Below are 19,938 nucleotides of genomic sequence, written 5' to 3'. Positions count from 1 at the left end.
CGGACGGACGGAACCGAATAGAGGAGAGGCTTTTGGGTGACGATAACGTTGTTATGCTGGGAGAATCACAAGCTCAGAGCACGACCAGGAGGGCGGTGCATTCACACTCCCATCGTCACACTGGGCCACAAAGCCATGGGGCCAGAATACTCTGCATGTTGTGCAACGGCAACCAGTCCACGAGTCAATCACGAGGCACAGAAGACTTGCAGGGTAGTCTGCCCTTCTTTGCGGGCGCGCTGCCGATCAGGCAGCCATTGAGTGCTTACGGCATATTAACGTTAAGCGGCGACGGCAGGCTAATACGGGTCGAGAGAAGAGTGGCAAAATGGCCGGGTGCCAAGAGCGGGCGTGGAGAGCTGTGAAATAGGCTATAGATAGCCAGCGCCGCCAAAGAATGGAAGGAAGATGGAAGGGAGCAATCTGCTGGACGAGTTGTTGCGCAGGCCGCACGACGGGGGAAAAAAATCGCGGCGATTGCCGGATTCGTTGATTGCAGTTGGCCTTGCACAGATTGGCCGAGGGTAGCTGTGAGAGGGGACGAGGTAGCGCAGGTTTGTGGTGGCTTGGTGTGCAACGTTGAAGCGTGGGCTCTGTAAAAATACGGTCTGAAAGTCAGTTTTCGGGTAGCGGTTTCGCAGCAGATAGGTAGGTACGTGGTCAAAAGTTAGAGCCAAAAGATCCCCCCTCTTTTTGATTATTAACGAGCGGATACGCGGAATAGCGAATTGACGGTAAGAGAAAAACGCAAGCAGAGGAGACGAGATGATCAGAGGCAAAAGCTGACGCCGCCCATTTGGAGGATGGATGACCCTGATTTGCCTGAGCCTGTTGTGGCTAGAAAGAGGGGACTCGGGAGGCTGAGGCTGAAGTGGCGAGAAAAGGCGATGGGCGCAGGGATGCCAATCCCGCGACTTTTCGATGCGCGCCACAAGGCGAAATGGGCCAAAATGCCGTGCATCGCACTGCAATTTACCATGCAACAGTGGCAAATGTGCCCCCAAGCTGCGCTGCGACCTGCTAGGCACGCCCCGCCGCGCCCTGGAAATAGGCTCGCTAGCGACATTCTGCGGGTGTTTCAGTGGAGGTCCAGTGGATGTGAACCCCCGAAAGCACCCTAAAGCGGCTTGTCCCCGGGCGGCTGCTGTCCAGGCCCTGCAACCCTGCAACTCTGGAATCCTGACCCTGCAGCAGAGCATCAGCTCCTGTCCCGCTGCTACCCAGTAAAATTGATCAAGTGCTACAGCTGTCGGCAGGGTTCTGCTGTCCCAATAAATGACTTTCTTTTTTCGAATCAATGTTTGTTTTCTGGCTTGGGCTGTTTGGTTGGGCATTACGACCACTGCAGTGCAGCCAGACAGCCGCAGGCAATTTGTCCACTTTTCCTGCTAGGAGCTTTCACTCCGGCGGCCTCTGGACCTTGAACGACCCTCGACGACCCTCAGTCCTCAAGCTGTACTGGGAGGCAGGGGATCAGGGTCGGCAGATTGCAAGACACAAATGAGCAGCTTGCCGAAACGTTTGTGATGTGTGGCTACACGCATTGGTTATTCTGTAGAATTAAGTTACCTAGTAAAAGTCCTAGACACGTCCATAAGCTCGGTGGCTCTTCCGCTGTCCACCTCGAGCCCGCTTATCATTCCCTGCTAGTAGTGCTAGTACACAAGGGCCAGAGGCAAAGAGGGTACACCTGGCACCGCTTGTGCCAACTATTTGCCAATTGCTAAAACTAACTCTGCCCAAGAGGACCGGCAAGGCATTCCTCCCCTCCACCTCCGCCTCGTGAGGACTGCTTTTTTCTTCTACTCGTTCTCTCTACCAGAGCAGCTCATCGTCGCATGTCTGTCCCGTCACTCCCCCCTTGCAGACACGACTCGTTCGCCATCTCGATATCTCGACGTCTAGATCCCGCCCTGCGTCCAGGATCCGCTACCACCTACCTCATAACCGCTAGTTGACGCTGTCTCTCGTGGTCGCCGCCTCGCTTCCCCCCACCGGCCAGGCCAGACCACCCCCAATACCTGCGCCAGCCCGCCCGGCCAGTGCTGCGCCCGAACAACCCAGCCTGCCAGATGCCATTGCTGGCGCGCGGCCGGCTCCTCCATCATGTCCCAGGGACAGCCGCCGCCCCCGAACGGCTATCCGGCCTTCCAGAACATTAATCTGGACTTCCTGTCAGATGCCTCCCAGCACCCCGTCATGATGCAGCCCCAGACGGCCGCCTCTGACGACCCCGCCGCCTTTGGCAGCGACGAGGCCATGCGCTTTGCCGACGCCCAGATGTTTGGCGAGTTCACCTCGGACCTGGGCATGGGCGGCTTCACCCCTGCCGATGCCTCCATGGGTGATGCCTTCAACCCCGACTTTGCTCTCGACGCCATGATGGCCAATGGCGATGCTGATTCCCTCGACCCTGACAGCGCCGGTGCCGACAACATACCCGGAGGGGGCCCCTCCCCCGTCGGCGGCCCTCTGCAGCCCATGCAGCTCACCAATCCTGGCACGAGCACGCTCAACGAGTTTACAAAGCGCCGAAACTGGCCCGCCAAGATTGTCGAGGAGCTGCGCGACTGGCTGCAGATTCTCGACGCCAACGGCCGACTCAAATTCGTCTCCCGCAGCGTTGCCGAGGTTGCAGGCTACACCGAGGACGACCTACGCGACGTCTTCCTCAAGGATCTCGTCCACCCCGACGACAAGGGCGTGTTCGTCTCCGAACTCAACGAATCGATTGCGTCCGGCAACACTCTGCGCATGTTTTATCGCTTCAAGAAAAAGGACGGTGTCTACGCCATCTTCGAGGCTGTCGGCCATGCCCACATCGCCGCCGCCAAGTTTGCGCCCAATCCCAACAACCAGTCGCCTTTCTGCCAAGCTGTCTTCTTGGTTGCGCGTCCATACCCGACACGAAACGCCGCACTTCTCGATTCCTTCCTCGAGCACAAAATCGAAAATGAGCGCCTCAAGCGTCGAATTGCCGAGCTGCAGCGGGAGGAGGAAGCTGACGCCGATGATACTCGCCAGCAGCTATCGCAAACCATGAGCCAGTCTGGCGCTACAAACTCCTACATGAGTCCGTCCGAGTTCAATGGCTCAACGCCACGGCACGGGCATGGAAACGGCGATACGCCAATGAGCGGCATATCGGACACCTTCACGTTCAACAGCGCGCTGACGAGAGAAAACTTGGAAGGATCTAACGCAGGTGGTCGCCGGGATTCTCTGCGCGACAAGATGGCACGCTACGAGGGAGCTTCCCATACCGACACGATTGAGATGCTTACCGGCTTGCGGTACATTGAAGGCGAGCGCAGCCGTGGTATTACCACTGGAAATACCAGCCCCGCGCTGATCAAAGGCGATGCTGGTATTGCGATTCCTAAAGACCGCGATGGGCGGATGGGCGAGAAGAAGAAGAAGATCAAGGTGTCCGAGGAATATGTCTGCACTGACTGTGGTAAGTTTCGGCAAAGTGGCAACGCCACCCTTGCGGCCAATTGATCCGTGTTCTAACATTTGACTTGCAGGCACTCTCGACTCTCCCGAATGGCGAAAGGGACCGAACGGACCCAAGACTCTGTGCAACGCTTGTGGTCTTCGCTGGGCGAAGAAGGAGAAGAAGCGTAGTAAGCTCAACAGCGGTTCTCATCCTACGCCATCGACCGAATACGGCGCTCTAAGCTGATGCAGCATCACGGCCTTGACCTATGAGTCTACCCAACGACAACGACTACTACTACTACTTTTGAATTGGACAGAGCAATAGAGGCATTCCTTTTTCTTTCGGATACGCAAACCATTACACAAGCGACAGGATTTCGGCGCAGATTTTGCGAATGGTGCATCGGTGTTTCTCTTTTACCCTGATTTCGCTTGTTCCGGTTTGTACACTACATTATACGGAGTAGTGCTAGGGCACACTGACGACAGGACGGCCGAAGTATACGAATACGGCCTGGAGTTTGCTTTTTCATCTTTCCTTCCTTTTATTATCCCCCGGCCCCCTCACCACATCTGCTGAGAGGACATTTTAGCCTACCTAGCAAAAAGGTGCACAGTACACGATGTAGCCCTTGAGCAAATCATCACCAAAAATCCAGTTAATCAAGACATTACCATACGCATTTTGGGTATATTAAATAAAAACTATCAAACAGAGAGGTGCGCGAACTATCCCGAGCGGTGTTACATGTCGAAGCAGTTGTTCATATCCTGTAAATGATGCAGAAGCCCAAACTCGTCGAGCAGGGCAAGCCCCGGGTCGATGTCGTCAAACGGCGATGCCGACGGCATGGCTGGCTCGCCGGGCCGGGGAGAGCTGGTGCCGAGCTTCCTGAACAGCGCGTCGAGGATGGACGAGATGCGCCTCGCCTCGGACGACACGGAACTTCCCCTCTGCCAGATGCTGTGCGAGTGGCGCAGCGCCGCCTCGACCTCGAGCGGCTCGGGAAGCGCCGCCTCACCTTCGTCCCCGCTGTCGCTGCTGCTCTTCTCCAGAGCGACTTCGAGCAGCGGCGAGCCAAACGGGCCCGCAGCGACGCGGTACATGTGCCGGCACAGCACGACGGTGCTCATGAGAAACTCGTGCTTAATCACCGACGATGCCTGGATGCGCTGCGGGAACAGGCCGCCGCCGGGCCGGGACTCGCTCTCGACGATGGACTGGAAGCCGAGGACCTTGAGCGCGGCGCGGATGCACATGGCGTACGACTGGCGGACGTGCGCCCTATCGCCGGCGGCGTCGCGCAGCTGCTCGGCCTCCTCGGCGGCGTCGCTCGCCATGAGGCGGTGCCAGTGGATGGCGATGAGGCCCTTTTGCAGCAGCGCGCTGGCGCCGATGCGGTGGATAATGTCGGCGGCCTTGTCGGCGATGCAGCCCAGCATGCTGTGGAACTTGCACTGGTCGGGCAGCTCGTCGTAGGTGGTGCGGATGAGGCTCGTGAGCTCCTTTTCGCGCGCGACGGGGTTCTCGGGCCCGGCGACATCGACGCTCATGCCGACGTCGGTGATGGTGCCGATGACGACAAAGAGGCGGTGCTTGGCGATGAGGTGCAGCGTCGGGGTGAGGTCGGTCCAGGGCCGCTCGGGGGGCAGCGCCGCGCAGGCCGGGTCGAGGTCCGCGTCGTGCAGGTTGCGCGGGAGGCGCACGTCGGCGGACCCGGCCTTGATGAGGCGCGGCAGGCCCATCTGCGCCGACATCATGGTGTCCATGGCGTGCACGGTGATCCACAGCCGGCGGCGCGTCTCGCCCTGAAAGGGGCTGAGGGAGGCAAAGTGCGACGGGTCGCGGTGGTAGCCCATGCGGTAGGCGAGGCGCGTCACGATGCCCGAGAGCAGCCAGGCGTCGGCGTGCCCGTCGGCGGAGCTCGTCACCTCGATGAACTGGTAGTGCAGGAGCGCCTCGATGGCGTAGGCGCCGCCCTTGCTGTATTCGCCGAGAATGAGGCACGCGACGATCTGGTCGACGTAGGGGGGCGTCTGGAGCGGAAAGGGCGAGGAGAGCGGAAGTGACGATGACTGCGCGTTCGTCGTCGATGGACTGAGGCCGGAAGGCGGATGTGATCTGGAAGCGTAGTGAGCCCAGGCGGCCTCGGTCTGGCTGGCGACGCTCATGATGCCGAGAAGCATGGCGATCCATAGTATTGGCGCGTCGTATGGTGATTTCCAGAATTTCTCATACTAGACGAATTGCTGTGTTAGCCTATCTGCGTACTCAGGGTACGGATCATCATGAGGTTTTCCTGTACCTGTGCCAGGAAACTCCCGGAGTGGATGACAGCGACTAGCAGAGAGCGCGCAGGTTAGCAAATGCGTCGAGGCATACATGATGCTGAAATATGAATTCTTACGCGGTAGCATCATATTGTTAAAGTATAGCAGCACCAGGCGGTCCACGACCTCGCGCGGCGGCATGATCTGCAGAATCTCATCCAGTGACTGCTGCTTGTGCCCGCCAAACAGCAGCTGGAAGCGCCTCTTGCCCGGAGTTGCCACAGCGGCCTGCATGGGCGACGACTCGTGGCTGTCCAGGTCTGCCTTGTAGTACTGGTTATCGCTTTGGTCGCCGGGGAAGAAGTCGTCGTCATCGCCGTCTTCGTCTTCGGCTGCCATGGTCGTCGTTGGCCAGAAGCTCTTGAGCTCCGACAGCCCGCTGAGCACGGCGCTCCAGTGCGGGCTGCTGACGTAGGCGCTCTTGGCGCTGTCGATCTGCAGTTTGCCGACGTCGAGCGGATGCGAATGCGACGCACGCGATGGCGATGAGACTGTGGTCGCAGGCGTCGATGCAGCGGCAGGCGTGTTCGCGGTCGCGGTCGCGGACTCGGGAGGAGGGCGACGAGGGCCGTCATCGTCGCCCGCGCCGCCCAGAGGCGCAGAGCACTTGGCGCACAGCGGGGGAGGCTTGTTAGGTTGGGCATCCTGCTGGAGGAGCTGCACGACGAGGCCCTCGAGATGGTTGATGCGATCTTGGAAGCTGGCAGCCTTGGCGGTGCCGGCGGGCGCAGACGGCGGGTTGCTGTTGTCGGGGAATGTGCACGATGAGGCGAGGCCGCGGGACGAGCAGTTGGAGCAAGGCTGGACGCGATTGCAGCGCAGTCTGGTCACAAGAGCGGCAGGTCAGTAATTTTCTCAAGGGCGAGGTTGCGTGGGTCGGAAGGAAAAAAAAAGAAAGAAGACGACAAAGAAGCAACTTGCTTTCTCTTGCGACACAGATGGCACGACAGCTGCACCTTGTCCCGGCGCCGCCTGGCTGCCTTTTCTCTCTCTGCGTCTGCCGACATGACAAGTTGTGGACTTTGGCCTACGGCTCGAATCCGGAGTGTTTGCGAATTGAAATTTCAGCAGTAGGAAAAATCCAAAGAAGTTGATTGATGCGCAAGCAAAGAATTCTGAATGGTGGGGTGGTGGTGAGAAGTAATAAGCCTTGCTTGTCACTCCGTCATTGGCAAGGCTGGGCAGCGTCGGGCCGGGCGACGGACGGTCGGACGGTCGGCTTGAGCGCCAACCAGCGAGGAAGAGGGCAGACCGATGGTCGCGGCGCCGTTTCTTTATGGAATTGCTTTGGTCTTCATTTCACGTCGTAACAAAGATACCGTAACAAATATACCCGTGTTTTGGCCTTTTCTTTTTTTTTTCTCTCTAATCATTGGCGTCGTTATCGGTGGCAGAGAGATTCGATTAATTCAGATTTTGTTCTGCATCTTATGGTAGTTGCAGCTCTGGGCTAGGTACCTTGTCGTGCTTGTACACATTGCTCACCCAGGTCGAGAGTTATGCATGGCTTGTATGCCTTTACAAGATGCTAGCTACTTGGCAGCTATCAGAAGTTGTCTTGAATTTTCGTTTTACTATTTTCACCATTTTCACTATTTTTTACTATTTTTACCATTCTCTTTCCCTTTTCTCTGCGCCTATACAGACGGATAGCCGCTACTGCACCCCAAGTCAGGATTGGTTGCGTGTGCAATCACGGCACAGGTCCGATTGGGCATGCGGCCCAAGATTCCAAGTTGGCCTAGCGCTCGGTCAGTCCATCATTGTTGCAGAAACTTACGCATTGATTGCTCGATCTTGTACGGCCACAAGAGACTACTGGTACGCCATCCTGAGTTGAAGGCAAGATTGTGGCGGGCCAAGGTTTGACGACCCCACGTTGGGCACCCCTGGTTTGATTCCAATGTAACCAGTTGTTCAGCGCCTTGTTTGAGTCTTGTATGTCTACGAAGCGACACAGAACAGTGATGCGGGAGCAATTGCTGTTACCTAGACTAGCCCATGCAATGGCTCATGTGTAGCCACCTCTTCAGCTGGAAAAGTCTTCAACAAGTCTTGTAAGTCTTGCAGCCTCGCTCCGAGCGTCCCTTTCTCTTCTTCTCCACCAAGCCGACAGATTTACAGCAGTCCCGGCAAGGGTCTTCCGAGGCCTCTGTAATTCCATTCGCCCAGTGGGCTTCCCCTCCCACCCACTGCTTGGCGACGAGTTCCAAGCTCTCCGTCATTGGTCGCCAGATGCTTCGAGCGGGTGGTACGACCCGAAAGCTCAAGGCCCCGCCAATGTATTGCGTAGTTATTCACCTGCGCAGTGCTAGTGCCGCCAAGCTAGGGACCCGGGTCGCCTTTTCAGCAGCTCAGGGGACCAGGTATGATGTAGAGAGACATGCACGGTATACTTAGTCTCGTCATGGCCATTCCACTCAAAACTGCCCCTCCTCCCTCCTCTTGGCTTGTTTTCTTCTTCCTTCTTCTCTCCATTCACCAGACAATCAAGGCACTAATTTATCTTGATATTTCTTCCGTTCTCCTAATACCCTCTCCATATCAGCCAAGATGGACTCCCTCATCAACGCCGGCAAGGACTTCCTTGCTAAGCAGAGTAAGTGGCATAGTTGATGAGCGATAACTACCCCTCATCGGGTTACGGCCCCTCGCTTGGCGCCCGCAACTCCAAGCTACCCGGAGCTATATCTGGACAGCTGACTAGCAGTCGATCTTTTTCAGCTCTCCATGATATTGGTTTACAGAAAGGAAAAAAATCGAGATGCGGCCAGTTGAACTAACATCATTTCACTCCAGACAACAACAGCGGCAGCGGCAGCAACAACCAGCAGCAGGGCAACAACGAGCATGGCAATAGCCAGCAAGGTGGCAGTGGTGGTAGCTCCGACCTCTTCAGCAGCGTCCTGAGCTCACTTAGCCACAAAGATGAAGAGATCAAGAATGGCGAGGTCGACGAGAAGGGTGTGGCAACACTACAGGGATGTCGTATTTCCTGACGACATGAATATTAATCTCGTTTTATAGATGCTGCCGACAAGCACGACCAGGTCTACAACAAGGGCGACAACGACACCAGCGTCAACGCCATGGGCACCGCCGCTGCCATGCAGGCCCTCAAGAAGTTCACTTCTGGTGGCAAGGAAGAGGGCAACGGCGGCAAGAACGACTTTGTCAGCCTCGCCATGGGTGAAGCCAGCAAGGTAAGACATCTTCTGGTCGTCAGGGCAGACGTGGCAGTCCATCCGCCATCCTCCTATTGGCGTCACTCCCGCCATTGTCATGTACAGTTAAGGGCTAATCACACCACCACATCCAGCTCTTCGACTCCAAATCTGCCGAGGGCAGCGCTGCCAGCAGCGCCGACAAGAACTCCGTCATGCAAAAGGCTGCCGAGGTCGCCATGAAGCTCTACTTCAAGTCCCAGATGCAGCAGAGCGGCGGTGGCCTGGGTGGTCTCGCCAACATGGCCTCGCAGTTCATCAAATGAGTCAAAGCAGCATCCGTCACCTAGGGGTACTGCAGCAGTCGACAAAAATAATACAATTTTGATCCAAACTCCAATACATATACATGAAGGACTGTGACAAGATAAGATTTCAGACGCGGATAGCTGGTAAGTGAAACTATACAGGCATTTTGCTACATTCCACCACCTTGCTCTACGCTGTGCTCTGCTTCGCGGCCAGGTCCAGCACGTCAACCCAGGTCTTCGGTCTTCTGCGTCCTTCGGGGTAGACTTCGTGCAGATACGTCTCGGCATCCGCTGCCCAAGCCAGCAGAGCCTCCTCGGCGCCCCATTCACCCGTCGCCATCATGCCGATGCACACCTTGCCCTCGCCCTGGTCAGGATCAGCGTAGGAGATGGGCGCTGTCAGTGCCGGAAGACCGGCAATGTTGGCGAGGAACACGTAGATCATGCTGAGGAACGTCTTGTCGCCGTCACTGACACCGTACTTGGCATGCGCGGCCTTCTTCTCCCAGCCTAGGAATGGAGCGGTGGGCGTCAGAATGAGCAGCCCCGGGTACTTCTGGAATAGCCAGGCCATGTGGCGCATGATGAGCGTGCGCATGGAGTTGAACTTGAGAAGATCTGCGGCATTGGTCTCGAGTCCTAGAGCCAGAACCAGCTTGTTGACGGGGCCAATGAGGCCTGTCCAGCTCGTATTGTCGCCGCCTCGGCGGCGAGCGGCCTCTGTCATCTCGGCAATCGTAACGCCTCCGTGCGCGGTCTGCGCCTCGTCGATGTAGGGAATGGTAATGTCGACAAGCTCATAGCCCCGTGATATAAAGTGGTCGAGCGCCTTGTCGCAAGCGTCAACGACGCGAGGGTCCGAAGCACCCCACCAGGCGCGATCGACGCCAATGTACTTTGTGCTGCCGGCGGCCGGCGGCTGAGATACCGCAAACTTGCTTTGGATGGACGCCTTGGGGTCGGGCTGCGACATGATGCGGTAGGCAATGGTCAAGTCAGCCACGTTGGCAGCCATGGGGCCGGTAACGCACATGGTGCTGTTCATCTCCGAGGTGCGGTGGTGAGATGGCTTTAAGCCGTATACGCCGTTATAAACAGCTGGAAAACGCACGCTGCCACCGGCGTCTGTGCCTACAGCGATCGGTATGACCCCAGCGCCAAGAGAAGAGCCGGCGCCGGATGATGAGCCACCGGGGTAGTACTGGTCATTAAGATGGTTCGTGGGGGTTCCCTGGTGTGGCTATTGTATTTCGTTAGTTTGTCTCTCTTGTTTACTTGGGCATCGACCTGGACTCACGTTGAGGCCGTTGGTGTCTGTAGAAGCAGTTAATAACAGATTGTTTTTGAAATGTCATACTTTGGGGGGACTCACCTGATCCTAGCTCATGCATCCTGTTCTTTCCAATGACGACAGCGCCGGCAGCTTGAAGTGCCTGCACAGGCCATACAGTCGCTTCCGCTGGCTTGAAGAAAGGAACGCCTTTCTGGTACGCCATTCCATCGTGGTCAATGTAGCCTTGAACCGAGAGGTCATCCTTGACACCGATCGGAACACCGTCCAATATGCCGAGGGGCTTACCTGCGGCCCATCGCTGCGTAGACGCCTTGGCCGCGTCGAGAGCGAGCTGGTCAGCCCCGTGGGAGTCGGCCCACGCATCCTGGTACACGGAGGACTCCTTTGCGTATTTGCTGGTGAGGGACAGAAGAGTCTCGGCGACTTGCAAGGGGGTGACGTGGCCCGATTTGTACATGGCATGGTAGTCGCTGGCGGTGTAGTGATGCGTTTCGCCTCTGTTTTTGGGGTTGAGCTGCGCTTCGCTCAGCTCGACCATGGGGCCATTGTGGCCGAGGGGAACGACAAGAGGCTGCAGGCCCAGGGGGGTCGCGGTCAGAAATGGACGGTCAAAACATGATCGCAACGGACAATCTCACATGAAAAGTGTATGGAACATTATCGAGAAACGGCAGATCCTTGATCTTTTGCAGGCCTGCATTATTGTAGAATATTTTGGCCAAGAAGGAGGAGTGGGTTATGCTAGTCATGATCTATGTGAGTTCAGAGGAGATCGGCGAACCACTGCAGAGGGCTTGGCATGGGATATCAGACGAAAGGCGGACAGTAGACGGACGTACAGGCTAGAGGCGATGACGAGGGGCAGACCCGAGAGCACGGGATTGGCGTCCTTGCGAGGCTCATACTTGGGCGAGACAATCTCCTCGACGTCTGGGTAGGACAGAAAGTCCTTTGGTGGTGGGAAAGACGCGCTGGACGGCATTTTGCTTTTTGAAGCTTTTGGAGAAGGGGTATCAATCGACGCAAGAAATACCATGCAGTTATGAACAAAGCAGAGAGCCAGCCACGTGCTGCGCGCGAACGAGGGACCCTTTTTAGCTGACTGGCACGGTAAATTAGGGAGCAACGGAGGCGGAGCCGGCGGGCAGCGGACACGTTTCGGGGCGCCGGCGTACCTTGCTTGGTCCCCTAGTTTCGGGAGGATGGTAATGTGGGAGCCGTACTTGGGGAATCCGATTGACGATATAACTACTGACTCGAGTCAGTGAGTCAGTGAGTAGTAGGTTGGTAAAGAATGGGATAGGTTGAAATTCTTCAAAACCCCTCAAGCACTTGGTCGTTGACTGGCACACTCTTGAATATACTCAATCGCGCCCAATTCTACTTCTCTGCTCACTCAGTGATCATGATAAACCTGTCGCCGATTCCTGCAGTGTTCATTGCATGTTCGCCAGAAGAGTACGGTGCTAGCACCATCGCCTCTGTCTCGCCGACCTGCACCATGCTACGCAGCCAGGCAACCACCAAAATTCATGGGGCCTGACTATCTACCGCACCGTGTTCACGCCCAAGTCCAACGAGACTTTCCCGTTAGCCGTCAAGCACATAGACGGCTATCTCCGCTTCAGCGTAGGCACAATGATGAGCTCCAGTGTTCCGCCGACTGAGATTCTTGTCCATGTACATAGCAGTGGATCAGCCAAGTCGGGCCAAGTATTCTGCCGACCAAGATGTCTGCCTCGGTCAACTAAGACGAGTCCTATTTTTCCTCTTTTTTCGCGATTGATTCAGCGTTTATTGCTTTCGTCTGCTTCTGAATATATTATACCAAAGTAACAGTGAAACGGACCGTCAAGTTACACCGAGAGTCGCATATTAACATATAATTTTGCCATAATTTCCAGTGTTGCAACGCCCAATTCTTTTCAAGGAAAACAGAATACTGGCGTCCCTGGCTACGCTATTGCCTCGCCCAATGGACCGTTTCTCGTCTCGTGGGAGTCTCAGGGCGAAACCTGTCGCGTGCCTTGGACAGGAGAGCCGACTGGCGCAGGGATCGGAATCTGAAGCTAGGTACCCAACGTTAGTTAGCAGTGTCTGGCTCAGGAAAAGGTACGTACCTCGAGAGCATGCATGGGCACCCAGCAACCGGCGCAGCGTTGAACCGCCCCGGCCAAGGGCAACGGAACGGGCCTGGCCAATCTCCCGGAAACAAGCAATTGACGACGGATGCAAAGTTGAAGTTTTTGACGATACAAACGGACGACAGATTACAATCGCATGAATAACTACTTGGCACCTCTCTCCAGCTGTCTGCACACCCACACTACCACCCACATCCACACCCACGCCCACGCCCACGCCTACTGGTACACCCTTTTCGCTGCCCGCCCGGCTTCGGGCACCCCCATCTGCTGGAAGCTACCCCGATTTGGCACTGAGTCACAGTTTGCCAGCTGCCAGCGCCGAGTGCTGTCCTTGCCTTGCTTGGCTGGCTCAGGCTGCTGAGCGACTGTGACTACAGCGGGCCCGCCAGACTGTCAGAGGGAGCGAGCGTCTCCGCAACTGGAGAAAAAAAAATAGTCACATCCCACCAAGCAGAGGCGCCGTCATTCTTCCCTTCTTTTTCTTCTGTTTGTTACTGTCTCTATTTATTCGCAAACACCCCGCTTCGCCTTTGTGATCCGGGTTTATGAAAGCTTTCGCACTCCCATCTTCTCTCCTCTCTTCACTTCGTACAGCACCGGTTGCTCCCTCTTCTTCGCGCCTCATCGTTGCCGTTGCCCCTCGTCGCATCGCCCGCTTCCAACCCCGCCATCGCTCCCTGCACCTTGCACGACAACCACCGCCACCAGCCTTGACCATGGCGGCCGACGCTTCTTTTGACAATCTGGCTCGACAGTTCTCGCACCTTCCATTGATTGACAAGCTGCCCAACTGCTTCCCCGACATCAACCCCGTCGACATCTACCGAGCCCACATCACCTCCATCCTCAGCGACATCACCGGCGCCGACAAGAGCGTCATCTATCCTGTCCTGCAATGGACCGCCACTCTTGACAAGGGTGACCTGATGCTTGCTATTCCTGCTCTCCGCATCAAGGGCAAGCCTGACGACCTCGGCAAGCAATGGCTGGAAAAGGTCAGTCGTTGCCCACAGCTTGTTGCGCGCCGTCACTACTAACACGCACCCCTCTACAGTGGCCCGGATCTCCTCTCGTCGAAACGCCCGTCCACAGTGGCGCCTTCCTATCCTTCTTCTTCAAGGCCGAGCCCATGGCCAAGACTGTCATCCCCATGGCTCTCCAGCACAACAAGGATTTCGGCTCCAACCCCGCCAATGGCCTCCGCGACCAAAACGACCCTTCCAAAGGCCGCCAAAAGATTGTCATCGAGTTCTCGAGCCCCAATATTGCCAAGCCCTTCCATGCCGGTCACTTGCGAAGCACCATCATCGGTGGCTTCCTCGCCAACCTCTACCGAAGTGCCGGCTGGGACGTTTCCACTGTAAACTACCTCGGTGACTGGGGTAAGCAGTACGGCGTCCTTGCTCTCGGCTTTGAAAAGTACGGCAGCGAGGAAGAGCTTGTCAAGGACCCCATCAACCATCTCTTCACCGTCTATGTAAAGATTAGCAAGGAGGTGGCTGAGGAGAAGGAGCAGGCCGACAAGCTCAAAGCAGACGGCAAGGAGGACGAGGCCCAAAAGATTCTCGACAATGGCGTCGATGAAAAGGCCCGCAGCTACTTCAAGAAGATGACCGAGGGCGACGAGCAGGCCATTTCTCTCTGGAAGCGTTTCCGTGACTACAGCATCGAGCGATACAAGCAGACCTACGCTCGTCTCAACATTCACTTTGACGAGTACTCTGGTGAGAGCAAGGTCTCTGAGGATGAGATGCAGCAAGCCGCTGCCAAGCTCAAGGAGATGGGTCTGGCCCACGAGGACCGTGGCGCTCTTCTCATGGACTTTACCAAGAACGTGCCCGGAAAGGAGGGCAAGATGCTCGGCAAGGCCATTCTGCGCAAAAAGGACGGCACTGCCCTCTACCTCACCCGTGACATCTCTGAGCTCATCAACCGGTATGAGCGCTACAAGTTTGACAAGATGATTTACGTCATTGCCTCGGAGCAGGACCTTCACGTCAAGCAGTTCTTCAAGATTGTTCGCATGATGGGCCGCGACGACATTGCCGACAAGTGCCAGCACATCAACTTTGGCCTCGTCCTCGGCATGAGCACCCGCAGGGGCACCGTCAAGTTCCTCAACGATATTCTCCGAGACGTCGGCGAGCACATGCACGAGGTCATGAAGAAGAACGAGGACAAGTACTCGCAGGTCCAGGACCCCGAGCAAGTCGCCGACCGACTCGGCATCTCGTCGGTCATGGTTCAGGACATGAACGGCAAGCGCATCAACAACTACACCTTTGACCTCTCCCGCATGACCAGCTTCGAGGGCGACACGGGTCCGTACCTCCAGTACGCGCACGCGCGTCTGTGCTCGATTAAACGCAAAGCGGAGCTCAGCGACGATGACATTGCCACGGCCGACCTGTCGCTCCTAACCGAGCCCATGGCCATTAACCTGCTCCGCGTGATTGCCCAGTGGCCCGATGTCGTCCAGAACGTTCTCAAGACGCTCGAGCCCGCCACCATTCTCACCTACCTCTTCAAGCTGACGCACACGTTGAGCACCAGCTACAGTCACCTCCGCATCGTTGGCAGCGAACCCGAAGTCATGAAGGCTCGTCTGGCTCTCTACAACTCGGCCCGTGTTGTCCTGTACAACGGCATGAGCATTCTTGGTCTGACTCCTGTCGAGCGGTACGTATCAGAACAGCATGTATTGAGACTTGAAGCATGGACTAACATTCTCAATAGCATGTAAACGAGACGATAAGACGCCCTTTCTCCAAATTTACGCATAGTTGAAACCATGTCTAGACTAATTTATCTAAAACAACGCTACAAAAAAGTACATACAAACTTCAATCATGATTTTCCTCTATCGTGCATGCCATGCTTCCTATGTTGAATCCATGCTGGTTCCCATTCTATTCTTCCTCTTCAGCATTATAGTCGAATCCGAGATCCACGAGCGTCTTGCACTCTTTGCGACGCTCTCCCAGCTCACGACTCGCGACCTTGATGGCGAATATCTTGGAGCGCACCCAGCTCGTCTCCTCGTCCCAGTACGGCGGCTCCTTGCCCGCGCCGCCATTCTCCAGCCCGCGCCCCCCATCGAGCCGAGCCTGCGCGCTCAGCGCATGCAGTCTGTTAATGTAGTCAACATCCTCCGGGTACCCAAACGTGTGCCTCGCTCCCGGCGGCTGGGCCTCGACGCGCCGCCGCACCCAGGCGTCCATGTCCGTCCGCGTCGGCACGTCCAGCCGGCCCGCCCACATGCGCGCCACCACGGCCATCTGCGCCTCGGCAAACGGAAACGGCACGATGCGCTTGGGGATCACCAGGAACGCGAGGCTCGGGTCCGGGGCATACAGCATGTGCTCCCACAGGTGGTCCGCGTACGACCCGTCCGGGGCCTCCACCGGCGGCGCGAGGGCGCCGAGGAAGGGGAAGGCGTAGTGGTAGCCGGTGCAGAAGACGATGGCGTCGACGCCGTCCTCGACGTGCCCGGAGGAGAAGCGCACGCTGCGCGTGGCGGGCAGGAGCTGCGTGATCTGGCCGACGTGGCGCGACCAGGCGGTGGTGGTAGGTGGCGTGGCGGTGGCGGTGCCAGGAGGAGGATCCTTTTCGGAGACGAGCACGGGGAGCTGCGACGCGGTGGCAATCTGGTTGCTAATGTCGATGCCGGATGCCGAGTTGCCAACGACGAGGACTTTCTGCCAGACGAGTTGGGTGGTCAGCAACGAGATTCGGAAACCCGGCGGGTGCTGGGCGCTTCAGTCATACCTTGCCGGTGAATTGCTCTGGTCGGCGGTAGAATTTAGAATGGACAATGGCGCCAGGGTGTGCGGCCTCAAACTCGGCAATGCCGGGGACGTCTGGCACGAACGGATCGCTGTAGTGCCCGCTGGCCGCGACGACGGCATCGTAGAGCTTGGTGGACACGGCGCCGGATCTCAAGTCTTTGCTCGTCACTCTCCAGACAGATCTTCCTCCTCCCTGTGCTTCCGCGGCCACCTTTCTCACATCTTGGACCTGCGTCTCAAAGGTGACCAGGTGCTCGACATGCCTGCCGTACTGCTGGAGGTAGGCCAGCACCGTCTGGTGTTCCGGAAACAGCGCCGTGTCGGCGGGGAACTTGAGATCCGTGTAGCTCATGAGGCCGTGCGGGATGTTGGTCTCCAGGTTGTCGTAGACGGGCGACACGAGCTCGACGTGAGGCTGGCGGCGGTCCTCCTCGTCGACGACGGCGGCATACTCGTGCTCCGAGGTCGGCGCCGTGCGCGGGATGGCAAAGCCGGGCTCGCGCTGGACGTGGCGGCTCGTGTTCCAGACGCCGCCCGTCGCGGCGCGCTGCTCGTAAATGTCAATTTGCGAGAATTTCTTTTCTGCGATTAGATATCTGGACCGGCCGGTTGGCCGTTGTGTTAGCCATGGGATGATGCGTGGCCAGGTTGGTGGTGGGGGGACGGAGGGGTGTGAGCGGTCTTTCTTACTTGGCGGCGGCGAGGCCGGCGGAACCGGCGCCGATGATGGCAATAGATTTCACATCCATTTCAAAGCAGGTCAGGTTCTGGCCCGGCACCTAGGCTTGGTGGAGATGTAATGTGCAAAGAGGCCGGATATGGTTCCGGGTGGTGCCGTGGCGCGCACCTGCGGCCCGGGATTTCGCCATCGGCCGAGGTGGAGTGGATGCGCCGAGCGCGCGCCTTGTGTCAGCTTGACGAGAATGCACAAGAGGCGGTCGTTTGCTTTATTTGGCATTGAAAGGTGGCATACGCAATAAGCAGTAATGGGGCAGCTTGTTTAATGTGTTGACGTAGTCGTTGCTCAGCAGATCTATTCCTGGGGCGTGGCATAAATTTGCCGGGGCAGACATTGTTGAATAACATGCTGGACGGGGGACCCTTGCGCGGTTATTTCTGATCTCGTATTTCACCAAATGATGGTGTGATGTGGCAGCCGCCATTATACCTTTTACACCATTATTGTACGAGGCTGAGCTGGAACCGGCAACAGGTCTGAGCGACGACCGCCCAAGCTGCGTATGGGTCAGCAATGAGCTGCAGTAGCTCTATCAACATGCAAATACAAATCTGAGATCTGATGGGGTCAATGACCAACTGAGCCTCGATGGCATCGGCGTCATTACTGCACAAAAAAAAACAAAAAAAAACAGACGAGCCTAATGTTACTTGGTGCGGGCATAAAGAAGAGTCAGCTGGCGAAAATTGAGTGACGTCGATACATGGTGTGGCGCAAGGCAAGCAGGCCCGTTTGGAGGCAATAGAGTGTATCGTAGTCGATTCCGGTGGGAGCATCGGCGCGTCCTTTTTTCCTTCTATTTGGCACACTAGAGCCAATTCAAAATCGCCCGCGCGTGTAGTCTGCTTTCTCATGACATATTTTCTTTTCTGTTTCTGGCCGCCCAATCGGGCGACGCAGAGTTTCAGAGATGGGCCGAAACGCAAGGGATGCCATTCCTGGGAAGCGTTTCAGAAGCGGTGGCTAGCGACACCGCGCCCAACTGATGGCTGGCACGACTGGCTACCTTTGGTAGGTGTGTGCCAGCGGGGTTGAGTTGTTGCAAAATCAAAAAGGCTAAATGGAATGAGCGACGACTGTTGCTGGTAGGCCTTGTTTGTTGCATGTCGGGCTAGAGTAGTGGCATTGCTCAGCGCGTCACCAGTGGCGGAGGAGGATCTGTAACAGCCGACGTCTTTGGCGGGCAAGGCGTGGACAAGATAGGCAACTCTAGCGAAGCATGCAGGAGTTCTTTGTCGCGTGTAAACGGGACGGATTTTCTTTTCATGTTTCCAACGAGCGGCGGGTGGTGGTCATTGTTATTATGCAGTTGCAGTTACGAGTTGAGCTGGTCAGAATACAAGACGTCGAGTCCAACTTGAATGTCTTTGCTATTGGAGTGCACATCGATGACCTGCACAGAAATCTGCAGCGTGAACGGGAAAAAGGCCGTCAGATCGAGGGCAGCGAGGTTATGGCCGGCCAGACACATGCAACTGGCAGCATTGCTGATCGACAGTTTAGTTTGTCTCAGCTACGTCCAGTGAAGAGCGCTGTACGGATGCCTACCTAGGTAGGTAGGTACCTACCTAGGTACCTTTGCTCGGGCGTGCCAGGCGTGCACGGGTGCTACCTACACCCACTGCCACTGTACCTAACAAGGTATCTAGGCCACTCTGATGGGGCGACAGCCACCCCGCTGGAAGCCGCCGCCTCCACTAAAAAAAACCGCTGACTGCAGCGATTCGCGCGGCGCCTAGAATAGCTTGCCCGGCCTGGCGTTGGCATGCAAGCCATGATGAACAATGCAGACGGAAGGCTGACCGGGAACACGAGACGAGCTGGCGACGAATACACCGGTACGCGACAGCTACCTGCGAAATTGGCATGATACCCACAGCGAGAAAAGTGTCTGTATTGTTGCGCCGACAGAGCACGTAGGTAGGGAGGGTTGCAGCGACTCTCGCTCGTCGTGTATGCTGGCTGTGCAGCTCTCAGTAATGATAACTGGTAATGATCCGTTCAGCCCCGTCGCCCGCCCCGCCACTGCGTTGTCGCTCATCATCAGTGCCAGTGGTAGTTTGCACAGTCTTTTTAGCCTCCATCGGCCTCCAAACCCGCCAAAAGCCCCCCCCCCAGTTTCAACCAGCCACAGACCCCTGTACCCCTGCTTCCTGCTTCCTGCTTCCTTTCCCCTGCCTCTTCCTGGCCTGCACGCTGCTGGTCTGCCTCGTGTTGCCTTTCCTTCTGTCTCTCCGGTTCCCTCTTTAACGTTAGCTTGAGCGGCACAGAGTCAGACTGTGGCTAACTGTGGTTCCTTTTTTTTTTCCTTGGCCTTCTCTCTCTTTTCCAACCTTGTGTGGGCTGCTTTGCTGTTCGCTGCTCGTTCTCACTTCCCCGTCAGCCTTTCTCCTACCTAGGTACCCACGCTTTGGCCCGTCGCAAGCAACCAGTCCCTTTTGTTTCATCCTTTCATCGCAACAACCTCACCTATCTTCTCCAGCATCATTGTTAGCGAATACCACCGTTTGCCGTCCTCCTATTATATCCGCTGCAGTCCCTCGATTTTTACTCTACGACCTCGTCTCCTTTTTTTCGGACCGCATCTTGCTCCTCGCGCCACCTCGTATCCGTTCCTACGATACCCCTGCCAGCAACGCCTGAATTTTTCTGCAACCTCGAACGCTCTATTCAACACCTTCAGCGCTCTCATAATCGTCATCTGCCTACCAATACATCGATTC

The 19,938-nt window shown here is 56.6% G+C and overlaps 6 protein-coding genes across 6 annotated transcripts; 3 read left to right on the top strand and 3 right to left on the bottom strand.

The window, feature by feature from the left end:
• Positions 1-2,106: 2,106 nt before the first annotated feature.
• On the top strand, positions 2,107-3,685 carry LMH87_006534 (uncharacterized protein; the record flags this gene model as incomplete). The annotated part of the gene is made up of 2 exons (XM_056204438.1): positions 2,107-3,457; positions 3,528-3,685. 2 exons carry the CDS (start codon positions 2,107-2,109, stop codon positions 3,683-3,685), a joined length of 1,509 nt encoding a protein of 502 aa, XP_056059795.1.
• Positions 3,686-4,185: 500 nt separating this feature from the next.
• LMH87_006533 (uncharacterized protein) lies at positions 4,186-6,779 on the bottom strand (the record flags this gene model as incomplete). Its single annotated transcript, XM_056204437.1, has 4 exons — positions 4,186-5,679; positions 5,748-5,782; positions 5,850-6,595; positions 6,694-6,779. The coding sequence occupies 4 exons, from the start codon at positions 6,777-6,779 to the stop codon at positions 4,186-4,188; spliced, it is 2,361 nt and encodes a 786-aa protein (XP_056059794.1).
• A 709-nt stretch (positions 6,780-7,488) lies between these two features.
• On the top strand, positions 7,489-9,262 carry LMH87_006532 (uncharacterized protein; the record flags this gene model as incomplete). Its single annotated transcript, XM_056204436.1, has 7 exons — positions 7,489-7,523; positions 7,771-7,829; positions 8,321-8,371; positions 8,497-8,511; positions 8,572-8,736; positions 8,800-8,975; positions 9,092-9,262. The coding sequence occupies 7 exons, from the start codon at positions 7,489-7,491 to the stop codon at positions 9,260-9,262; spliced, it is 672 nt and encodes a 223-aa protein (XP_056059793.1).
• A 172-nt stretch (positions 9,263-9,434) lies between these two features.
• Positions 9,435-11,577, bottom strand: LMH87_006531 (uncharacterized protein; the record flags this gene model as incomplete). Its single annotated transcript, XM_056204434.1, has 5 exons — positions 9,435-10,487; positions 10,545-10,561; positions 10,620-11,112; positions 11,180-11,282; positions 11,381-11,577. 5 exons carry the CDS (start codon positions 11,575-11,577, stop codon positions 9,435-9,437), a joined length of 1,863 nt encoding a protein of 620 aa, XP_056059792.1.
• A 1,656-nt stretch (positions 11,578-13,233) lies between these two features.
• LMH87_006530 (uncharacterized protein) lies at positions 13,234-15,431 on the top strand (the record flags this gene model as incomplete). The annotated part of the gene is made up of 3 exons (XM_056204433.1): positions 13,234-13,683; positions 13,743-15,367; positions 15,425-15,431. 3 exons carry the CDS (start codon positions 13,234-13,236, stop codon positions 15,429-15,431), a joined length of 2,082 nt encoding a protein of 693 aa, XP_056059791.1.
• Positions 15,432-15,597: 166 nt separating this feature from the next.
• On the bottom strand, positions 15,598-17,225 carry LMH87_006529 (uncharacterized protein; the record flags this gene model as incomplete). The annotated part of the gene is made up of 3 exons (XM_056204432.1): positions 15,598-16,386; positions 16,457-17,072; positions 17,167-17,225. The coding sequence occupies 3 exons, from the start codon at positions 17,223-17,225 to the stop codon at positions 15,598-15,600; spliced, it is 1,464 nt and encodes a 487-aa protein (XP_056059790.1).
• Positions 17,226-19,938: the final 2,713 nt, after the last annotated feature.

The sequence above is a fragment of the Akanthomyces muscarius genome, chromosome 1 (assembly GCF_028009165.1).
Source record: "Akanthomyces muscarius strain Ve6 chromosome 1, whole genome shotgun sequence".
In the NCBI taxonomy this organism is placed as follows: domain Eukaryota; kingdom Fungi; phylum Ascomycota; class Sordariomycetes; order Hypocreales; family Cordycipitaceae; genus Akanthomyces; species Akanthomyces muscarius.
Note: the sequence above shows the minus strand (reverse complement) of the source record. Positions and strands in the feature narration are given on the sequence as shown.